General features: G+C 43.7%; 1 protein-coding gene across 2 annotated transcripts in view; it reads right to left on the reverse strand.

The window, feature by feature from the left end:
* The window catches only part of CDHR1 (cadherin related family member 1), a 50517-nt gene that overhangs the window by 26803 nt on the left and 136 nt on the right, over positions 1-23578 (reverse strand). Inside the window, exons 2-10 of one of the 2 annotated variants that reach the window (XM_054207352.1) lie at positions 23131-23290; positions 20605-20700; positions 12020-12165; positions 11120-11170; positions 9695-9784; positions 9110-9196; positions 7273-7389; positions 5481-5624; positions 2670-2748 (exon numbers count right to left, since the gene is read on the reverse strand). In XM_054207352.1, the coding sequence (XP_054063327.1) occupies positions 2670-2748; positions 5481-5624; positions 7273-7389; positions 9110-9196; positions 9695-9784; positions 11120-11170; positions 12020-12165; positions 20605-20700; positions 23131-23290 (970 nt within the window). Of the gene's footprint in view, positions 1-2669; positions 2749-5480; positions 5625-7272; positions 7390-9109; positions 9197-9694; positions 9785-11119; positions 11171-12019; positions 12166-20604; positions 20701-21458; positions 21914-23130; positions 23291-23578 lie in introns of those variants that run through there. The other variant, XM_054207353.1, reaches the window with a different exon arrangement.

Here is a 23578-nt window from a genome sequence, read left to right on the forward strand (position 1 = left end):
TATGCCTGGTCACAGTGAGATGAAAACACAGATGAGGGCCAAAAAGGGTTTCGTCCCCAAGGAACGGCTCAGTGGAGCTCAGCCCCTATGGGCAGCTGCCTTCACTTTCCTCTTCCCACCCTGGTTAGGTTCTCTTCAACCCTCAGCAACCAGGCATGCAAATCCGGTATTCATATCTATTATGCTGTCTTCTTTATATGCTGGTTTAGACAAAAATAGACATTCCTCATTTTAATTAGCAAATGCATAATTAAGTCTCTGAGAAACAAGAACATTTCTCTCACTAATATCAGCTAAGGTGAGAAGTCTGACAATCTGTCTGAAAAAAACATAGTCACTCTTTCTGCACACAGCATCTCTGGAGAAGCTACTTCTGGCCTTAAACATTGAGTTGTTAAAAAGCTCTCAGCCTCTTGCATGGCTGTCCTGAACAAAAAGGGATTTTGGAGGATCTGGGGTAAAACCCAGTCTGTTCACATTGAGTCTGACACAGGCAGGACAGGGCTGCAGGCTGACTTTGCTACCACCGACCTAACTTCCATTGATCTCGACAGAAGATGAGTTACAGGGCTGCAATCCCTTGAGAGCGGGTGAATTTGTGCTGAAGCAGATGCCAGGTTGCAGAAAGGCAGCGGTGTCTCATCATCATGTCTGCTCCCATCTCTCTCTCGCGGCCCAAAGCAGGCTGGTGCCCAGGGAGCGGATGTGCCGGCAGCTTAGGGGTCCCTGCCCTGCTCTGCCGAGGGGCTATGGGCAGCCCTGTCTGCTGCCTCGCGTGCGATATTGGCCACAACCTACGCTTTGTGGCAGAGCCTACCATTGAAAGGAAAAGAGAGGAAAACCCTTACAATGAAGGAGATCAAGCCTTCAGAAATAAAGGATGATGAACTGAAAGCCCAGTCATTTTTCTTTTTCTCTAACTCAATTCCAATGCTGATTTTTAAGCCATCCGATAGTATCCCGTTTTGCTAATACCTGCAATAACTGCAACTTCATTAAAGTACACTAGACACAACATTGAACAGATATCGACTCATACAATGGTCAATTATTAAGATACATCGGCCTGGAAAGTACATCCTGACTGAGAAGAAGCTTAAGTCAATAGTGGTTTCAAGCCACCATACTTCATGTTATTGCCTAGTTATCACAGGAAACTGGTAACTGGTATGTAGCATTATGTGTCTTCCTTTGTACAGCACGTTCAGAGGAGAGGAGTATTTTCTAAAATTCTCCCACACTCCCCGGATTAAAAAATGCTTATAAAGAATAAATAATTTCCTATTTGCTGTTAGTATTTTCTTGGCCTTTGACAACCCAGCCTGCAAGTACTGGGATAACGGCTTGTCACCAGTAATGGCAGGGTCTGAGGTGCAGGGGCAGAAATCTGTTGTCATCTTTTTGTTCTCTATTTCTTCAACTTTCTGTGCACTAGAAGCATATTCCCTTCCCCTCTTTTCCATTTCATGCTAGCAAAACCCTGTGTTAATGTGCACGAGGAAAGCCTGCTCTCCATTAAGTCCTATTTTGTGCTACTTATCTGTCATCCCCTTTCATCTTCATTTTCCACTCTTTCCTAATCACTTACCTTTTTTACCCCATAGCACCTTTTTTGATCCTACTCTATTTTCTTTGGAAATCTAATATCTTTCCTCATTAATCCTGTTTCCCTTTGACATCTTCCTTGGTCCATCTGCCTTTGCTTATTCTGCTCACTCAATTTCTCCCTTGTCTTGCATATTTTCATAACACTTATTTGTTTTTACCTTTCATTCTCCACCTTTCTTTTTACCTTTTCCCATTTTCCATTTTTTCTCACATCAAGGCAAAACCTCAATTTCAACCCTTTCTGTCCTCTCTAGACCTTGTTGTTTAGATCACGTAACACAATGAAGAACTTACTGTGTAGCTCTGCAACTACACCTCAGATTTCTCTTATGACATTTTGGGATCTCTCACACCTGGGAGTTGTGATGCCCAGTTGCCATGGAAGTCTTGTTTTGGAGGAAAAGAGAACCAAACAAAACTAAAGTTGTAGCTTGGAGTTTAGTTGAGCTAAGCTGTTGACTCCACCAGCTAATGAATCATCAATTCAGCTAAGTCTCACATTTATGCTATTAAAAGACGTGCGACAGACACTCTCAGAATAGCTGATGAAAAGCATTAATCTTCTGATAACATCTACTTCCGTCCAGTGCAGCGTACAGCCGGTGTCTCTTCCCTGGTAAGTATAATTTCTTCCGAGAAACCAGAGGTTTGACCATTTAGCCACTTTAATCACAATATTAATAAAATTATCCCTCTAAATACCACGTCTGGGTCTCCCAATGCATTCTCTTGCCTCCCAGATTAAATGATAGAGATGCTCACTAGCAGTGAATGCTCATCTCCCTTTACACTTTCTGAAATGACAAGCAGGCTACTGATGCCTAACAAATCAGCAACATTAACAACTCCAAGCATAGTTCTGTGAAGCAGATACTAAAACTCAGTGAATTGTATCTTGGCTGTTCTCTGGTAGACAGGGCCCCGGCATTGTTTGAGGTACCTGACATTATTTCCTGAGAGTTTGTCTCAGCTTTATTAAACCCTAGCATATCCTATTCTAATTTAATGTCAGATCTAGTTTCAACTGCCCTTCAGATTTCTCACAAAACAAGTTCACTCACCGTTCACGATGCAGTAATGAATACTGTTAGGCTTTCCTCTGTCTCCATCAAGAGCAACGACAGTAAGGACCTCAGAGCCCTGGGGAGAAATGGGAAATCGCAGTCTGTGTGCTGAGATCAAAGAGCAGTGAAATTGCAACTGCATATTAATAAACAGAACTTCTGTAAGTCTTTCTGCAGTGAGGTGTGGGAGGGGAGAGTGGGTACTTTTGCTCATGCTGTATGGGGAACACAGCAAGGGCCATTGGCTCCCAGACAGAAAAAAATCAGTGCTTGGCTTTGCAGAGCAGGAGCTGAATGCTACCCCTTGGACCAACTCCTTGTTGTTTCGGTTGTTCCCAGTGATGTCGCAGCCCATGCACTGTACCCCCATAAAAAGTGGGGACACCCCCACTGCTGCTCACTGCTGTGGACCTGCTGTGTGACCTGCCATCGCTAGCCTGTGGCCAGAGCCATGCCACCGCCTGCACCAATGGCAGAGCAACCTGCTTTGCTGCATGGGCCTCAGCTGCCCCAGGGGTCCCAGCCGCGGCCAGGGACACCTACCTTGAGCCACAGACTTGGACAGAGGATTTGGAGTAACCGATCTGAGACCTGAGGTTTAGTTTGGGTCACTAAGAAGATGCCGTCTGTGTAGGCTCCTGGCATCACTGCGTGCCCCATGGCCACACACTGTGCTGAGAGACTGGCAGCTGCTGAGGAGTCTGACCTAATTAAGTTCAGACAGGCAGCAAAAGCAAACAGGGGATCACAAAGCAAACTGGCCTACAGAACATTTAGAGCATAAAATTGTGATGAGAATTACGGTGATTCAACTATCCTTACACCGTCACTGTTCTTCTTTCTGTGCAAGTAACGTGGCCGTGAGCCATATGTACAGAACTTGTGTACTGGAGACCATTTGCTCGTACGACTACTGCTGTCAGCTCAGAGGGGCAGTGACTGTCAGCATTAAAATGCTCACCCACGTGGCAACAAGCTGTGCAATTTAGGCCTCTGAACTAAAGTATTACTGTTTGGGGCTCCAAAACAGGGAACATTGAAGTAACTGTCAGTTAATCACAAATGGCAACAAGGAACATTTTCATGACAACCCCTGAATGAATTTTTCAAGCAAGAGCAAGGTTCTGCTAGAGCAACTGGAAATACAGAACTGTATTTATTATCATTTATGCTGGAAGCTGCAATAAAATCTGCCTACTGGGCAAAATGCAGTGCAGTCCCTTTGAAAGTGACAGAGTACTTGTAAAGCCTGACAACTCCACCAAGGAGAAAAGAAGGAAGTTTACAAAATTAACACCAAATATGTAAAAAACACTAAAATCAGCTAGTGCGTCTCTCTCTGTGGAGTTCATTCTAATAGGAAAACCCACACTGGAAAGGACCAATTTGTACTTACATCATTATAATATCATAATGGTGTAAGTTATGAACTTAGACTGGATGTAATTAACGTTTAATGAGTCCCATTTCCATGGTAAACACTAACTCCGGTGTGCATCTGATAGTTATTTCGAGATCTATATGCAACTATGCAGAATAAATCAATATGCATAATATCATTCATTCCAAACATCTGCGAAGTACACAAGCATTACTTTTCTGCCCTGCTGAAATGTAACAGCCTATGCACTGAACTGCAATATACAGTCATGCAAGGGCTGCAGTGTACACTGGAGTTCTGGACAGAAAGTAAAGACATGATCTCTCCTGAAACTCAAGGGAAAATCAGGTGAACAGTGTGCAATCACACTGACAAAGAGATCAATAGTCTAGTGTTGAGTAATTTCATAGAGTAGATATCATTTCTCGTCCTGCGTATGAAGAAAATTTTAATTAAATCTTATGTATCAGGGTGAAAGCTGATCCATACACGCTATCATGCCGCTGCTTAGATATAGAGAAAATTCATTAGTTTGTAGCTTCAAGAATAGTAAATGGCTGAAAGCATCATAGTGGATATAATAAACTGATGTGTTAAGCTGTACACTCCCTTCTAAGCAAATCTGCTATTAGGCATTTCTGAAGTGATGGCACAGCCAGGAGCTCAGTGTACTCCTTGGATTCTGTGTCCGTGATAGATATGAAGTGGTACCTTCAGCAGCAGGTCCCCATTTGTAAGTGGTTCTCCTAAGTGCGTCCCTGCTTGCTCAATGATCTAGGGGGTTTTAGGCCTGGGGGGGCTTCCTGACCAATTTTGCCTATCTAGCCATAACTGAGCAGAAAGTATTCTGCATTTTGGGGGTGTCAGGATTGCTTCTCACAGAGAGAATCCATGGGAGGATCCTCCATGGATTCTCCCTCCTGGGAGAAGCACGTCTCCATGGGACAGAGCAGAGTCTAGAGCATTTGGGCGTAAATTCTCCCCATACCTCGCACAACCAGCAGTTGGTACTAGACTGATCAGCTAGAAGATAAAAGCACTGGGAGACCACACAGCACACAAGCACACAAAGGCTTCTAGCATGACGTGTTCAGGTAAGGTAACTGGCAACCAGCTTAAGCCTTAAGCCAAGTGCCTCTGCAGGTCTCAGCTACAGAAGAGCTCTTAGCCTCTGTCTGGGCTTAGACCAACGTAAATGGGCAGAATCCTTTTGACTTTAATGACAGCAACAGGAAGTCTTGCATGGCAAATTTGCAATGGATGTAAATAAGAACAAGTTTGAGATGTTGTCAGCTCATTTCACCTAGGAGTCATATCAGAGCTTAGGTCCCAGTTTCCAATAAAGCCTGTGCTAGAAACCATAGGGCCATCTTGACTGAGATGTGAAAGATTGCACTTGTTTTCCTACAGGCGAAAACAGCACTTACTGCAAGTGTATCCTCATAGACATATCCGTAGTAGGGAGTCCCGATGAACATGGGAGGAGTGTCCTGAACATCCTCCACATTGACAGTAACTGTTGTTGTGGCTGAAAACACTTTGTTGTCTCCCCTGAGCTTCCCACCACCATCCTAGAAGAGAAATCATCATCAGATCCCTCTGCTGAAACATGTCCACAAATCAGCTTAGGGCATTGCATGCACCTCACAAGCCTTCAGAAGCACCAGGAGCCCCTTCTCTCTCTCAACACACAGATTAATCTCTGTTATCCTACTCTCTTCTCTTTTCCACTTGTCCTGCTCCCTCTCTGATTAGGAAGACAGCTTGCAGTGTCTCAGAAGTAATTTCTTATATTAAAAGTGGTTGTGCCAATATATGCAGTCATACATGATCTTTTATCAACAACACAGGGGACAGGGAATTCAACTTTTTTGTGGGGAAAAAAAGAATGCTAGAAACTGAGGGAAAAAGTCAGTGACTAAGGTCTACAGTTTTTCATCCCACATATAGTCTTGTCATAAACGCAAGACAACGTGCAATAGCAAGGTAGTGTATTTCTAGGGGGAAATTAAACAGTGCGCACCGAGGGACTCTTACCTGATAAAGTGAAAGCACGGAGGAGCTGTGCAGCCAAGAGCTGTTAGATAGCCACGGTGTATAAACAGTCTCTGGGGACCTGACTACAATCAACTCTGTGCTACTCATACAGCAGAGCCAATTAGAAAGATGACTCGCAATTTCAGAAGCTTTTAACACCCTCAGTCTCAGGGCACCAGCTGGAGGTCAGTAGTCATGCTGGTGTATAAGAGTGTGAATTGTTCAGCATGTCTGCTGCACCAATTCCAAAAATTACATTTTTTTGGATAAGATATGCTCATTTTTTTTCCTCCTTACTGCCCCAAAGGCAGCATTTAAGCCAAATTTTGTTACTTCTCCTCAAATGAACTCTGGCTAAATAAATACAGAAAAAGATCCGTATGTTTTTAATAAAACATGAGAAACTCAAAGTCCCCATAAGTACCAGCAAAATTGTCCTCTTTCCACCCATGGGAGTCTGTCTGTGTGACAGATTCCCACAGGATCCCTAGAAACTTCACTCTAGAATCCATGAACTTTTAATGCCTGTTATGAATCCTCAGCTGTGCCACAGGCACAGCACTGCTGAGAATGACAGCGGCAAGAAGGGATGTGCAGCGATATTTGCAGGATTTGAATAAGCTCCTGCCACAAGGCAGCAAAGAAGTGAAAGAAAGAAACATCTACAGATATTTCTGGCAAAGAAGTCAGTCACTTGTGCTGCACTGGGTCCAGCTGTGCCCTCTGGCTAATGCCTGTGACCCACGCTGCCTGCCTGCGGTAGGGCTGTGTCCTGGGGCAGCACAAGGAAGCCCTGGGCACCTGCATTTGCCTAAAGGCTGGTGCTTCCTGAAGCCGGGGCTGCATCCACCAACGCTTCACTTCTAGGTGACTCTCAAAAGGCACAGGTGACTTTCTGCGGCGGGGGTCACTATCCTGGCACTGTTACCTGAGCGAAATGGGGGAAAATCACTCCCCAAATGCCTCTAGATGTTTTTCAGCAGCACACACCAGTCACTTTTCCTCCCTCACTTTTCCATGTTACCCCCCACACCTCCAGATGTTACAGAGGGAGTGTCTCTGCTGCCTCAATGTTATACTTCATGTTTCAGCAACCCTTTAAGTCAGACTTGTATTCGAACTAATCCGTCCTACTCAAATACAACCCCCCACCTCCTCTAGTTTCAGACACAGGCTTTATACCTTGGCTACGACAACAACAAAATGTGTTCTTGATTTCTCATAGTCCAGGGTGACCCCTGTTTTGATGCGCAGGACACCACTGTGACGGTCTATTGTAAACTTATTAGCATGGATGTTCTAGAAGAAAAGAAGAAACAGCAAGACATTACAAGTATGGAAATAAGATTGCCGTAGGGATTCATCTTTTATTTCATCTGCTAAGGGAAAAGACTAGAATAATGATATGGTTTAGGTGAATAATATATTTGATGAATTTCACCTCTGTGTGTTTATGAACAATTCATGAACCAACCACAAGTCTCTCATTATTCAGAATAAATCAGTTACCTGCAATGTAGATTTTTTTAATCTTTTAGTATTTCTTTGTGAAATCTTAAACTTTGGTTAACACAGTTCACTGCACAGAAAGAGGTAGGAAGGCTTAACAGAAAAAAAAGACGAGGGGAAAAGGAAGAAGAAAAAAGGTCTTATCCCTCAGTGTTTCAAAGTTCTACTAGCTTAAAAAAAAGCAGGAAGTTTGCATGCATAGACTACTGTCAATAGAGTGGTGTTTTGGTGATTTTTGCGATATACAAATAAAACCTAAAAGACGTCTGATTTCCAAGAAGGCCTAAAAAAAACCTGTTTCCCTCCATTCTTCTGGGCTGGAGATATCTATAAACACACCTCCATTTGGGTAACCATACACAATGGCCACTGTCAGATAATCTTGGCCTTTTCAGTAGACATCCCCACCTGCCTACATCAGACTTTTGGAGAGGGTTTTCGTCTGTGCATATTGAGAATTCCCAGAGATTGTGCCAAAAGACATGGCAACATTTTTTTCAACAAATACACGTATTTAGTAACCATTTTGCCACACAAACATACCAACTAGACATAAAATTTTGAAATTGCCGTTCCTTGGATTCATAGTCTATCAGCTTACTGGAAAATCCCCTGTGCAAAACTGAATCCTGCACATATTGTATATTAAATGGACCATAATTGGTGAAATCAAAACTAAATTTCAACAAGGCACTCAAGGTGTTCTTTTCACAGTATGCCCAAGCTCTTAACAGGATTAGCTTTAGTGCTATGTAAATATCTCCCAACTTATTTCCATATTTGTACCCAAAGTAAATATTGCAACAAACTGATTTTGGGTTTGGGTTTTTTCTCTGTTGCCTCTTGAATAAGGGGAACTGCAGCTAATCTGGACAAAGCTGCTTATACAGGAAGAAGGAATTTGAAGGATATAATGCAAAAAGTTGCCCTTTTGCCATGCAGAAAGTCTGTAACACAGAAAATTCAGCTTTAAATACGGAGCGCTTTCTGTTCTTCCCCAGTGAGCAACACCTGAAAGGCTGGTTTCAAGCAGGCATGGCTTCATCAGTGAGAAGACTTAGTACTTCACATTTCACACTGTGATCCAGGTCTCAGTTATGTACCAGCCCACTGCACTGAAGTGCATGTTTGGGTTTCCAGTGCATTTTGCTCTCTAAAGAAAGCTATTTCATGCTTTAGAGATCCTATATGCATACAAGATTACAAATTAGACTTGCTCTCCCCATTACTCCAAAGAAAGGGCCAATAAGAGCCCTGCCGCGAGGAGTCCTGCTGGCAAGCTTAGGAGTGGCAGTGGCACCTCCAGCTCGTCCTTCTGCCTGCTGGGCTGCACTTGGCTGCTCGTACTCAGACAGTCTCCATTTTGTCAATGCCTGTTTTCTTGTGCACAGGACAAAATTGGTCCTACAGACACCAGTAGCAGGCTCAACCCTCAACATCTTTTGTAACCTGATTTCTGAGAACTCAGTAAATGAGAGATGATTTTTGAAGGTACAAGTTAATACCTTACCTGCAAGAAATAGGTGATACTTCCTCCAGAACCTGTGTCTTTATCCACTGCCTCGATCTTAAAGATACTGCTGCCAGAGGGAGTGTTCTGTGACCAGAAAGAGTTACCAGAGTCACACAGAAGTGGAAAACCAGGTGAGTTAGAAGAAATGAAAAATGAGCGTGCTAGGAGGCAGCAAGAGAGTGATGGTAGAAAGAATATAAATGCAAACCAAAGGAAACCAAAGAACAGAAAGAAAAGAGGGAAGGGATTAAAAATGGAGGAAACTGGAGAAGAACAAGAAGGAAGAAAACCTTTTTGGAATAAAAATGACAGGAAATCTCAGCTAAGACAGAGCGCATCCTATTCCCACTGAAGTAAATTCTAAAAACTTCCAATGACTCACATCTCGAGCTTACCCACAAAACCAGCACACCTTAAGTACCTACAGACTTATTCCCTAAGTTTGCATAAATATCTACCCAACTGCCAAAACAAAAGAATGCAAGTTAGTCCTGCGCATCATCTTATTTTACTGAAAACATACTAGCTCCTTTTTACATCCTATTGAAATATGCTTCCAGTATGCAAAGGATCTTCACCAACCTCTGGAACTTGGACTATGTAAGGTGTATTGATGAATTCTGGGCTCTCATCATTAGCATCCATTACAAGGATCCTGACTTTTTCAGAAACCTGGAGTAGAATATGAAGAACATATTATGACTCTAGCTGATTTTCAACATGTACCCGTTCATTTGCCTACTAAGGTGCAGTAAAAGGCAATGAGAAATTATGTTGTAATAGAATATCTTTGCACTACCAAAATTGAGCACATAAAAGAAAATACAGAAGAATCCCATAATCCAGAAGAATTTGCTTTGTGGAGAACACACAAATATCTCCAAACTAAATAAGGAGTCTCAGAGTACTTTATAAATTACAGATTGGGGATAATTTTCAAAAGTCTTTCTTCTTCGTTATGGCATTCAAGATACCATGATGGATTTTGTGAGAATACATAAAAGACTGTAAAAGTTGGTACCTGACAGCCAAGAGCATTCATTAATGCCTCATTTGATATCATGATCCTAGGTTAACAGCATGCATAATTTGGATGTGCAAATACGTGCTACTAATATGTAACAATCCACCTTGAACAAAATATGTTTTCTATTTCTAAAAATACAGAAGCAAACATATTTGACCAACTAAACTTCCCAGTTGTTTGCAAGTGGACATGTGGATGTGATCCCATTATTTCCTATTTACAGGGGTTGCCAGAACAGTTGTGCCTATAGGATGCTGGCACCTCCCAAACACTTGTTGTGCCAATCTCAATTAATTTGTTTGAGATGAGGAAGAGCTCAAGAGTTATTCTGTCTTGTGGATTCTGTCTTGTAAGAGGGTCCCACTTTTGTGGCCCTGGTCCTCTTATTGTCAGACTAATATCCTGGCTGTGACAGCATTCATCTGTAAAGTAAAATGCCACGGAAATTTGTAGAACTAGGACTGGATGCCTGTGCAATGCCTCAGATAAGTCCTTAATGATTCCAGATGATCAAAACTTTATTCGACAGAGACAAGAAAACGCCCATCCCCCCTAGTCTAAGGAAATCTTCTTAATGTCATGCTAGAGAAACACTGCAGGTGTGGAAGGACAGTCAGCTCTTGGGTGTCCAACACTAGTTCCTATGAAGTCATGCATTTCTCCAAGAAGCCTCCAGTTCTTCCTTAGGTATGAATCCTACTGAGCTGACAGTGAAGCTTCATAGGAAGCTGCTGTAATTCTGCAGGGCACTAAGTCAGACTTTCAGTTCACACGACATTGTAATTATCCTCAAATAGCTGAGCAAGGAGCTGGAGTGAGACCTGAGTTACTGGGAGTTCAGTGGCTCTCAAAACAGGAGGTAAGACTCTAATGAGATTATGTTTTCTGATAAAATGAGATAGTCCCTGTAAGGTAAATTAATAGGAGGATGTATGTGGGGACAGACAGTTTGACAAGCTACAGCATAATTAAATACTTACTGTACTCAGGCCATCTGAAATACTGACAATAACTTCAATTTCATCTTCCTTCTGTAAATCAAGAAAATGCTTTTGTTAGAGAGATGGTGTGTTTGCCCCGATTGGAGAAGGGACTGCAAGTTTAAATGTATCTCAGCAGATAGATGAAAGCAACAACTAATACCACGAAGCACTCACAGCAGAGGTTACAAAGACCCCCTCAGCTGCGGGGCTCCTTGGACTTTTCTGTGGCTACTGTCAAGAGACAGTTGGTCTGGGAATCCCTGTTGCCCTGTAAAGTGCTAGTGAAAATCAGTCAACTTTTTCAAGAAACGCTCTCTAAAAAGGCACGATTGGTTCAAAATTCTTCTGTCTCAGCACACAGCATTTTGAAGGGTTTACTAAGTACTGTGTGCCCTTCCCTGCAAAGGAGACACGAAGGGTTCAGTGACTGTGTTCCCACAATAAGGCCATTTAGTCCATTATTGCTGCAAACATCTCTAACCCAACAAGGTTACACGTGGGCTAAAGGGTTGTGATGCAACTAGAGAAGTGTCCTGGAACACTGCTTACACAAATCTGTACTTCCTCCTAATGACAGAAGAGTCCCCTGTCTGAGGATCAGAGGACTCTAACTGCCCCTAAACTCTTGATGGGGTGCAGTTGGGGGAAGATAGGAACAAAGAGTAAACTTCTCTTTTGGCCAAAGCTGGACAGACAGCTGCTAAAAAAATGGATAGCAGTGTCAGTGGCACAAGTCAACTGGAAAACAACTTGATGGGTGAAGTATAATGTTTCAGAATTGCAAAGTATATTAGATGTTTCAGGGGCAAATAAGTTGGCGTTGTCCCTCAAAGCCACAGATCAAATTAAACTGAAGGAAATTCCACTAACACTCAGCGCGGTGCCATTTCACTGTACCTCTCTATCAAGCTCCTCGATCAGTGTAACATTTCCAAGGTTTTTATCAACAGAAAAGTAGCGTCTTGATCCAGCTTCATAAGCCAGGCCATACGTCACAGGATCTCCTTCTGGATCAGTTCCATTCAGAGTGTACACGTGGGTACCTGAAAAATTGGCATGCAACAGCATTTCCCTGTGGTTACTTCAATCAGTGAGTATTTCACTGGTCTGTTCCTTAGGAACTTATCTCCGCTGCATCTGGCAAAGCTTTTGTGAGTCAAACCCACTTACTAGGAAATAGGGATAAGTAGACAGCTCAATAGTCCTGACTGCCACTTTTTAGTCTACTGGTTAAACCGAGTTTATCAGTGCTGGTTTCTCTCACTTCAGGCCCTTTCCTGTGGAACCGCACCTAGATCAATACTGTTCACATCATAGTGTTTACACAGATGACAAGCTCTTGACCAGCTCTCAGCCCAGGTGAGAAGTGATGCTGTTGTATGACTGTGTGACAATCTCAGAAGTACCAAAAGGTCCTCACACACCTCTGCTCTATGGGAACAACAGACTTGCAAACTAGGAGGCAGAGGATGTGTCAGCTGAAGGCAGTGCTCCCGCAAGACTGGACCCAGGCTCTGAAGCTCAGGAGATGCAAGGACATTTGCAGACTTTTCCACTTTCAGAACTAATAGATGCAAAAGTCTTCTTTCCTAATTCGCTCCCCCTCATTAGCTCCCGCTCATTAAATTCTCTACTTAACACACCCACTCATGCTCATACCAATGAATAAATTCTCTAAACTCATCAATGTATTTCTTTCACAAGCTGGGGAAAGAGAGATTGTTATTTCTATTTTTAAACATTTGAGAAATTGGTGCCAGTTTTTCCAGTAAACTGACTTTGTTTATCAGAAGTGATACTTCCTGGGGGAGTTATAACACCCACGTTTCCAAAACATGGTGAGGGTTTATTAGTATTATTTTTTTAAACTTACATATCTGTTATTCTACTGCGCATTAATATCTTCACCCAAATAACTTCAAGCACTTTAAAAATATCAGTTAACTGAGCCTGAAATATAAAACACTGTTGTTGTTTCCTTCCAATTCGCTATGCCTTGGGTAAGTTACCTGAGATATCCAAGGTGCAAAGTTTCCAAACAGAAATTCTGCTTTACATCTAACAAAGTTCCCTGAATGGGAAATGGCGTAGCCAAGAGACTCACAGGTTAGTAGTGAGTTTTGCCTGTGCATGGGACACAAAGATATCATGGAAGGATTCCTGCTAAGAAAGTTAGCACAATGTTAAGGAAGAACGCTGTTAAAGGGAAACCAGACAACTCTAGTTTTAAACTACTCTGGCCCTGAGTTTCAGAGATTTTTAATTCTGTATTCAAAAGTTATAATCTTTTTCTCATATCCTCTCTGCAGTGATAGAGGAGTTTTTCACTGACCAGATCCATAAGCTTCTGTTTAACTCTAGGGCTTTGGTTGATGTCCTGCCCACAGCACTGACAGGTCAGCTTCTCAAATCTTTCCTCAGTTTGCAATGCAACCTTCTGCTCCTCATTTGCTTATTCCTTGGCATGCAAGATGTGAAGCAGACAGATCAGCGGGCTTAATGGACATGCAACCTCCAGGCATCAGCGGTGATACTTAGAAAATTGTCTTCTTGAAATGCCTGTCTTCTTTGGATAGCAAGAGATTATGCCAAGCCACGTGGGATCTGCGTTCATGTATGAGTAAACTCTCTTATGATAATTACCAGGGCAAAATTTGGGCAACTTTGTACAGAAAAACGTTCACTCTGCAAAAACCAGTGGCCCCACAGGAGCACAAGCAACAGACCCTGTTACGAGCTGGCCCAGCCAGCCAATGAATAGTCAAGATTTGCAAAACAGGTTCACAAAACTACAAAACATGTTCCACATTTTTCTTGGACCTTTCCCACAAAACAGAGTAGAAAATAAAAACACATCTGTAACTGAGATCCCCCAAAATTATTAGGGAAAGACAATGAGTGGTGTGATGAGACACTTCTCTGATTGTAACAACTGAACAGTGTAAGTACAAAGAAATGCAAGGACAGGAATAAACTGGAGTTGATATAAAACAGCATCCTGAAAGGACACCTGCCTCCTGATATAACTGTCTATATAAGAGACAGAAATTTCTAGACTGTTGAAGGTTCTGCAGCACCAGCAAAAGCTTTGTCTTAACATCACAACCAGGGCCAAATGGAGAATTCAGGTGTCAACTGCCAGCGCTTCACTGACATCATTATCAATACAGTGCTTTTCTTCAGCCTTTTTCAGTCATTAGAAGTTTTTACTTCTTAGTTGCATTTCTGCCCTTCTTCTTCACTTTTCCTGTTCCTTCCACTTTATATACCGCTGGCTGTCCTGCCTGCTTCTAGCTCGTGCGGGTGTCTGCAGCAGCTGCTGAGCAGTGCTGCCTGTGCAGTTGAGAATCGGGATGGACACCACAACCCGTGTCTGGGGTCTCTTGGAACCTGTGGGTGACAGTCAGGCAGACGGTCCAGTGCTGTGACTGGGGCTGCCCCGGACGACCAGCGCCGACAGTGCACGGACTGCAGACCACTCCTCAAGGATGGCAGGGCACGTGCTAGAGAAGAACAGGCTGTGAAAGTTTAGGTGAATACATTTGAACCTGGTCTTGTTCTTCCAATCTCACAATTTTCTCTCCTACACGTTCTAGGAATTTTCTTACAAGGAAAATAGGAACTTTCTTGCTGCTGAATGTGAGAAGGAAGATTGATAGTGGTACAGACTGAGATTATTGAGGTTTCCGAGCAAGTAATGCAGGACATCATTGATCGTTACACTGGACTGTTTACTTCCTAGCTAAAGCTGGTACTTTTTCATTTTTCATAATACAGGACACTTGTCTGCCTTTTAAATTGGATTGTGGATCAAAATTTCTTTTCTGGCTCATTATAATTCCTAATTTTCTCTGAATTGTAATTTCACTGCACAATACTCTCCATATCATTAACAACCTGGGAACACTTCTCAGTGCAGTGTTAATGCCAATTAAAAATCTCCTCTCAGTGTGCTGCCTCCACTTGCTGAAAAGGAAATAAATGGAAAAGAACCCAGCTAAAATCTTATTTGTGAGTAGCAAATAAACAGCCTCTCCCTGTCAGAAAGATAAGGGAATAGAAGAGGTTTTACCCAGGGATATAGGAAATGCCATGTAAGGGCCCTGGCTGCAGTAGCTGGATGCTCCGAGTACCATGGGGATGGCACAGCAGGCTGGGATGGGGAAGTCCCAGGGAGTTACACGCTGCTCCCTGCTACGGCTGCTTCCCAGGACCCACGCCAGGCTTTCACTCCGTTTTCCTATTCCATAGCAAAAGCTCTTTGCTCCTGCCACTCAGGCTGAACGGCTGTCCCATGATGCCATTGCTTCATTTTACTTAATTTCTGACTTCAATTTATTCATGGCCAGCCTCTCTCCATGTGCTTCGGGGCTGGTTTTGCTCTCTCACCAAAGACACGCTCTCCCTGTCTGCTGTGCGACACTCGACAATCAAATCCCCTCCCTGCCAAGTTAAACAAGCCAAGCACATTTTGGACTCATGCTCAGTCCCCACGTCGTCCTTTGCCACCATAGCTGACATCTGTTAACAAGATGCAGAGAGGGACATCCATGGCCATGCTCCCAGGACAGGACACCTCTGTTCCCAGTGTCACAGCAAACACCATCTCACCCAGGGTTAGGCGCCTGCTCTCCACCTGTCCCAGCCAACGGCCTATTTTCCCACCAGGAAAGGTGATGGACAATTAATGCACAGCCCACAGAGGGCTGTTCTATGCTGCAATCACAGGGGAACTGAGGCTCCTGGAAGACATGGACCATACAGCAAGACTACCACAAAAAGGGCTCCTTTCCCACTCACTACCAGCTAGCCTGGGCAGCTCCTGCTCCCTTCCTGCACCCTGGCACACTGCGCTGGCTGGCAAAGCAGAGACACGGCCAGGACAGACAGCCCAAATGCCATGGCTGCTACAGCTGCAGCCAAAACTGGCCCCACAGCTGCAAGCCCCTGCAGCAAGGAGAGGGGGGTTCCTCAGCAAGCGCTCGGCGTGGGACTCGAAACACCACCCCATGGACAGCAGCAACGCGGCCCCAGGGCACCCACAGCAACCAACTCCATGGAGAAGCCGCCTCAGGGCAATTTTCTGTGTCTGCAGTTTCTGTTAGAAGCATAAAACCAAAAGCGGAGGCTGTAACACCTGCGCGCCCCCACTGCATCTCTGGGCAGTGCTCTGCTTGGCGGGGGCTCCCTGCTGTGCAGCGCCAGCTCTGCTGCAGCGATGCAGAAGGCAGGCTCCATTTAACAGCTTTGTTCCGGCATCTCCTGGCTTTCCTAGGGGAGGGATTTTAGTTTCTGTAAAAAGTTGAATATTTTTGCACCTTCAAAAAATTTAGCCTTTCTGGAGTCATATGAATGTCTTGGTGGGTCTCTAGACTTCAAGACACAATTTGGGCTAAATTGTCCATGTCTGTGTCATTTCTAGTCAAAAAGGAATAATAATTTTAAAAAGCAGCATGTTAATTCTTTCACTCTGATATTTTTTGTGACCAGGAGGGCTGGAAATAAATTGTGGTAAGAAAAAATTCCTTGTGGGTTCAGCTACTATGCCTGTGACAGATGAAATCCAGAAACAGATACAGAAAGGTGACAGAGCACCAGGGTGCAATCACTGAGCGCTGAAGGAAGGACCAGGAAACACAGTAGCAGGGACTCTCACCAGTTTGGGGGTCATCAGTTGGATCAGGGTGATAGAAACAGGGAAGGAACGATGGGTACCATAGGGCAGAAGAGGCCTCTCCACAGCCAGCTGTGAATGACGGGAAGAAAGGAGACCAGCAGCATGTAGGAACAACGGGGGAAGCGTGAAGGATGGAGGGGCATGAAGTGGTCGGTCAGACAGTGGTAGGTAGCTGGCAGCTGTAACTGCCGCTGCAAACTGGCTTTTAATGGGGCATAGGGCATACCTGGGGACATGGGGAAAAACAGAAAGGAAAAACACAAGGATGAGAGGCATGCAAAGATCTCCAGAGCACTGATGATGCCTGGCTTTGGGAGAGTAATGAACTTAGGCCTTCTGAGTATGCTTCAATCCCTTGCTTTGCAGCTGTTCCCAGCCCCACTCTGTCCCCGCTATGAGGGCTTACAGGGATTAATGAGGTAAGATGAAACAAACAACCTGAAATAGCATCCCACACATGCCTTAAGACCTTGATTAGGAGCACACGTACATTTTGTATGTACACAGGCAACTCCTTGCAAAGAGCTAATCACCCATCTGCCCTGCCAAACAGCCACACAAGCTGCAACTGGATTTTAGTTCATAACTTTTCCCATTCTTCTAAAATCTGGCACCGTAAGGGGACGCTGTTCTGGCCCTTCTTACCTCGATGGGTCTCATGCTCTGCAGCAATAAATGGGATCTGGGAATCTGTGGATACTTTCAAGCTTTCACACAGAAATAGTATTTGCTGCTTTTATGACTACTTATGCCAAAATGTATGTAACTTGGTATATCACAACTATCTGTAAGTAAGCACAATCGCACAAGGGAAAAGAAGGTCAAGTTAAGGATGATATAAGCATGATAATGTGATTTTCTTGACTTTGATGTGTTTGCAGCTGCAGCACTGCAATTTCTCTTTCTAGGGTTACATAGAGAATCCATTGTCTCCTTTTGGTGCTCCAAAACGTTGCATGTCCCTAGCCTACAGATGCCTGGGAGCATAACTAACATACACCACCTTGCCAACTGTTTGTAATCTCGGTGGGGACACAGACTGTAAAATTGCTGAAGGTTTATTAAAGCTGCTGTTCATGGCATTGCTCAGATCAGACACAGGCTACTGCCAAGAAAAGCATCCTGCCTATGACTCCAAACTTTATGTAAGCATAGGGAAGACCTAATGGCAACCTGCCCATTTTTGCAGCACCTAAGCCTGAGTGAAGCCATCCAGAATCCAACATATAGAAGTGTTAATTCCCCTGTTTTGTCACCGATCATCCTGTTCAAACTGAAAGACGACTGCTGGTGCCATTTGTACCCTCTGGGAGCCTCCGTGCCAAAGCATCCCCGAGGGGCAGCTGTGCTGACACGGGCAGTGGGTAGCAGCAGCAGTTTGCACTGAGCAAACCCCAAGCAGCCACCTCCTAAGGGAACTTCCCAAAGTGCTTTCAGAAGAGAGGACCCTGCACTACTTACAGTTTTTAGTCAAGGTGTTCTGGGAATTAGCCCAAAGAAGCACTGGCAGCTGCATGGCAAATCTACCACATTTGGACTTCTCAAAAGTAAGCTCTTACCTCCTTTTCCCAAGGGTTTCTCTAGGCCCTTTGCAAAAGCCTAAACTCGACGCCTCCTAATCTTTCACCTCAGAAACTGCTTCTCTCTTGTCTTTTAAAGCACATTTATGCGGCAAATTCGAAGTACAAGCCAGCCAATGTAAATACATGTAAACACATTGTGGATGAAGCCAGCAGGCATGAGGCACTGAAGCTTGCGCTTTATCACTGCTGCAACCAAAGCATAAACTCCCCAGGGACCTCTACGTACCTAGTCTGGTTGCTAATGTTACAAAAGCACATGCAAAAGCCCATCACGTATTCGTCCCTATTCTTACTCAGGCTAGTTACAAAAGTGCTAACGCAGGCTTTGATCCCTCACACTGTTGTTTCGCTGGCGTGGCATGCATACTCTCCTTTTCCTCTGCCTGCAGCCCCAGATCAGATGCACTGGGTCTCAGCGCTGGAAAATTACTGCTGTGCTTTGCTGCTGCAGGGAGTGCTGTCATCTGAGGGACCGTCTGGTGCTGCGGTCCTGATAGGAAGAACATTTTTGACTGTGTCGCGGCTCTGTGCCATCTTTAGCTCTCCGTCCCCACGCAGGTGGCTGGAGGCTGCCAGCGGTAGCAGGGAGAGGCCGATGCTCTGTAAATGCCTGCGAGCTGGCACCACACCAGGGGACGGGAGACTGACGGCAAGCGAATTGTGCTGCCTGCAGTTCAAGTGGCGGAGTTGGCAAACACCACCCCAAACAAACAGAGTCGGGGTCCCATTTTGTGGCTAGCTGGCATTAGGAGACTTATCTACACTATTAGACAAGTGGTTCCACTGGCTAACCTTACTCCTGCAATCAGCAGAGCTGCATGGGTTGCCCAGGCTGAGCAAGTGTGGATTCCTTGTGAATCTGGGCAGAAGTACAACAAAAATCACAGCTTCTTGGTCTGCCTCTGGATTTTGCAAGTGCCACTACATTACTGTTGGCCTTCAGCTTAAGTTTCCACTTAAGCTTGACCGAGTTTATAGCAAATCCCTGCTGCATCATAAGCAAGCTCTTTTTAAGTTCATCGCCTAGATGCGTCACTTCTACGCTGTGTGCCATCTTCTCCCCCTCCTCTTCTGTGGTTGAGCAGGCAAAAAAATCACTGCTTCCCAACCACCCTCTCCCCACCCCCTAACATGCCCGGTGTGGATCTGGGCTGGCATTAACACCACTGGGCCAGAAATGGAGACTTTGGGCAAACCCCAGGCAGCTGCTTCCCAAAGCAGTGAGTGACCCTGGTCATGTTTAGGAAGGCAATGGTCTTCCCGAGGAGGCTGTGCCCTCTGGATCCTTCCCTCACCCTTGCCTCCCACAGCTGCCTAAGCCCTGGGAGGGGAGGGTTTTGGGTTCACCCCTCCACACAGCCATCTCTCTCCTCTATGCAGGAGGCAGCTAATAAATGGGTGCTCTGGTACTCAATTTGCAATAGTTAAACACTTTTCTGATTTAGCCTATAAAAGCTACAAACGAACAGGAGCAAATGTTAAACAAAACCTCAGTGCGATGTTTGAAGAAAAGGTGGTGTTCATCACTCTAATATATTTTACATAAAATTTTTTAAATGTTAGGAAATTATTTTTCCCCCATGGAAAAGATTGATTATAAATCACCTTTTTGTTCTTATTTAATTTTTCTTAATGCAACTACAGTTATAAGAAGCATAAACAGACCTTCCTCAAAATGCTGAAAGCTAAAAAAGTATCAGTTTTTGAATTTTCAATAAACCAAAGCTAAACCTTTTTAAAAACCATCAGTTATTTAGACAAAGCAATTTTCACTCCAAGTAGAAACATTTTCTACCATTTGTACCATAAACATGAAAAATGTGATAACTGTTTAAAGAAAATCATGCCTCTGTTACTTTTCAACGTACAGCTCATTTTTACGAAGGCTAACAACATTACTAGCAATTAGGCTTTCTTCTCATAAGCATTTACAGAATTGGTAAGAAGTCCCTCACCACCATAAATTTATTTCTGACCCCAGAGGTCTGTGCTCTGATGCTGTGAATAGGTTGGTGGACCAAGAAAAGGGGAGCTAAAATTCATGTCTTAAATTCGATCTACAATTCAGATATGTAATTTTAAATCGAGGCCAATTAAAAGCTTGCAAGAAAAACAGTAAGACCACAGTATATAACAACAACCTACAAAAGAATATACATTGCTAATCTAAAGACCAAACAGCTTTAGCTTCACAATTTAAACATAGCCATTTTAATACTGACCCACAGGTGTGTCCTCCGAAAGGCTGAAAAGTGCCATGTTCCCATTTGTGCTTCTGGCTCCATTATCAAAGAAATAGGGGGCATAATTTGCCTGAACTGCAATTAAAACAAAACAGAAGCCAAAGAAAAGCATTTTGTAGGTGGCAGTTATTTGGTTTTGTTACCTGATACTCAGTAAACATGAGCTGTTTTGGGAATACTAACAGCGCGTAACATACTCAGTTGCTGCAATGAACTTTCAGAACTATATCTGTACAGATATTTTTAATAAAATTACTTCTACATGCCACTCCGTCAGTATTCACACAGCAGCAAATAGAGAGAGTATATGGGGAAAAAACCCAACCAACGGAAACAAATCAAGTAACAGGATCTCTCTAAAATATCTCAAACAGTTACAGACAGCTTCACTGCAAAATTAACCTTTTCAGCTTGCAATGACTTTACACCTCTCCCCTACTCTGCACATGCAAGTATGAAACTTTCCCAGTGCCTCGGTACCTTACCCAGTATTCTAAGCACATTCTGTCTTAAAATTATGCCTACTGCATGAGCAATTAGCCATAATTAAATAGTTACTTACTTGCTGCCAGACAACAGCAAACAAAGTTAAAAAAAAACAAGAAACAACAAATTAGTTGTCATTCTACTGACTGACTGTTAGAGATTCAAAATAGCCCATTTGAAACAAAACTCCAAACGTATAAACAGAAGGGTAACATTTGCACAGGGATCAGTTGCCACGACAAATATTTCAGGACAACATTACCACATCAGTAAGGAATACTACAGGATTTAAATTTATGCTTGTACCCTCCTATATTTTTACTTAACAAAGTGATTATTGTACTCACCCAGGCAAATGTGCACCAAACTGAGAAATAAGGAGGGAGTGAAACGCCTTACATGCTTCATCCCCCTGAAGAAAGGGCCAATTTCTTCTCTGTTTCAAGGGCTTGGGGTTTGGTGTTTTGTTTTTTTTTTTTCCTCTCTGAAAGGTCCAGGAAAGTGTCCTTCAGACCGATGTGCAGGAGAAATGTGCAAGAGGCAGTAACAGATGCTAAGATGTTAAGCGGATGACACGTCTTAATTTCTGAGGAATTTAAAGAAGCTCCTTCCTACCACCTAATTAGACCAATTACTTTGCAGGGAGCTGTGGGACTCATTTCCGAGACAAGATTTGGAGGAATCAGTGTAACTCTCATAGGTTCTGCTGTTAGTACTGTATTTGTGCTGCTCAAACACATGAGTCAGAGACAAGCGAAAGTAGAAAGTTGTTTTCTTTCTGAACTCTGTCTTTAATTCTACAAGACAGTCCTCTATTTTTGAGAGCTAAAAGAGGTTTCTCTTTATTTTAGCTTTGGTAGTCTTGGGAAACTACAAAGGAAGAAAATCTAATGTTAGCAACAAACAGTAAACATGACTGTTGCTGTTTTAAAGGAAACAATCACATTTATGACAGTAAAAAAATACACAAAATTGCATACTAAAAATGCAGAAGTCAAAACTTTCTTTTCATGAGCTGGCCTGATCATTTAACTCTTAAACTGCATGAATTTCTGAAAGCATCTTTAACGTTCAGCAGGTAATTTTTAAACAACACACTAAAAAGCGTGTTTAACCACCAACACATGGTAACAAAGGTAACAAAAGGTAACAAAGTAGCTTTTTTCCATTGATCGTTTTGGTTTTCTGCATATAAAAGGTGCTTGCACTAATTTAAAATATATTTCATCCGATAAATTATAGGGTTAAAAAAACAGCCACTGTGGGAAGTTGTTCACAGACAAAGGTTTTGGCTGCTTAAAAGGAACTTCATCAGTAGTAATAGGTAGCCTCCAATCAAGAAGATGTTTACATAGTGGCTTAGCTGTTTAAACTTGACCTGAGGCAAAGCCCTTGCCCTTTAAGGACGTGTTAATGCAGTTTTCTGTTTTTTAATTAGCAGCCTGCCTGAAAGAAACGTCTAAGAAATTAACCAGTCTTAGAGTTCTCCATTGCAATGCACTGAAGTGTGACAGGAGCTACACCTCCTCCCAGGGGCAGAGCCCCTTGCTGACTGCATGCAGAAGGCTGCTGGTGGCATGGGTGCCTCCGCCCTGCTAGCCCGTCCCTTGAACATGCTAGCCCATCCCTTGGCCACGCCGAGTGCATGCTCCGTGGGATGCTACAGGTAGGTGACCACCCCTCCCTTAAGGACAGGCCTGGGACAGAGAAAGGAACTGCAGAGCCAGGAAGCAGCGTTAGGTTGGGCAACGGTGGGGATTTTTTGGCTCCCTAATTCATCCATGTGTTTTATTGTTATTTGCTAAGGTTTTGGAAGAGAGGAGACGAGTGTTCCCAGACATGACCTTATAGGCAGAGGCTCTCTTCCCAGCATCTCCTTGCAGGGTGCAGAGCTAAAGGTGGGCAGCGCTCCCAGGCCAGCTTTCATCACACACATAGGGGAGGGACGTGATGGGCAGGTTCTGCATATTTTTCCTGCAGAGGCAACTGGCAGTTAGATCCTGCTGCATATTTACCCACCAGCTGTTGAAACTGCAGGGTGAACGAATGATGGAGGACGCCATGGGAGAGAAGTCTTTGCTGCCAATGCAGTGCTGTCATGCTCCCGCGCTGCAGACAGGGTGTTTCTGCACCTCTGGATTCCCCTGGACCTACGGTGCTGCTGGGAGGACACCTCTGCCTGCAGAATAAACCAACTGTAAGGCTCCCAGAAGGGTAGAAGTAAACGCTTGTGCACAATATCAACAAAACTCACCAGCCATAGTGGAACTTGCCAGAGAAAAGTACAGAGAGCAAAAGCCTAAAAAGGCTCCAAAAGGGATTAGACAAACTAATGAAGATTAGGTTCACCAGTGTCTCAAAAATGTGACAATACAGACACAAACCCTGGCTCAGTAAGGCACTAAATTACCACCTGCCAGAAGCTCGAAAGTCAAACCAGGGGAAGGCTCTTTGTCATTTTGATCTT

This window comes from Rissa tridactyla, chromosome 6 (assembly GCF_028500815.1).
Source record: "Rissa tridactyla isolate bRisTri1 chromosome 6, bRisTri1.patW.cur.20221130, whole genome shotgun sequence".
NCBI classification, from domain to species: domain Eukaryota; kingdom Metazoa; phylum Chordata; class Aves; order Charadriiformes; family Laridae; genus Rissa; species Rissa tridactyla.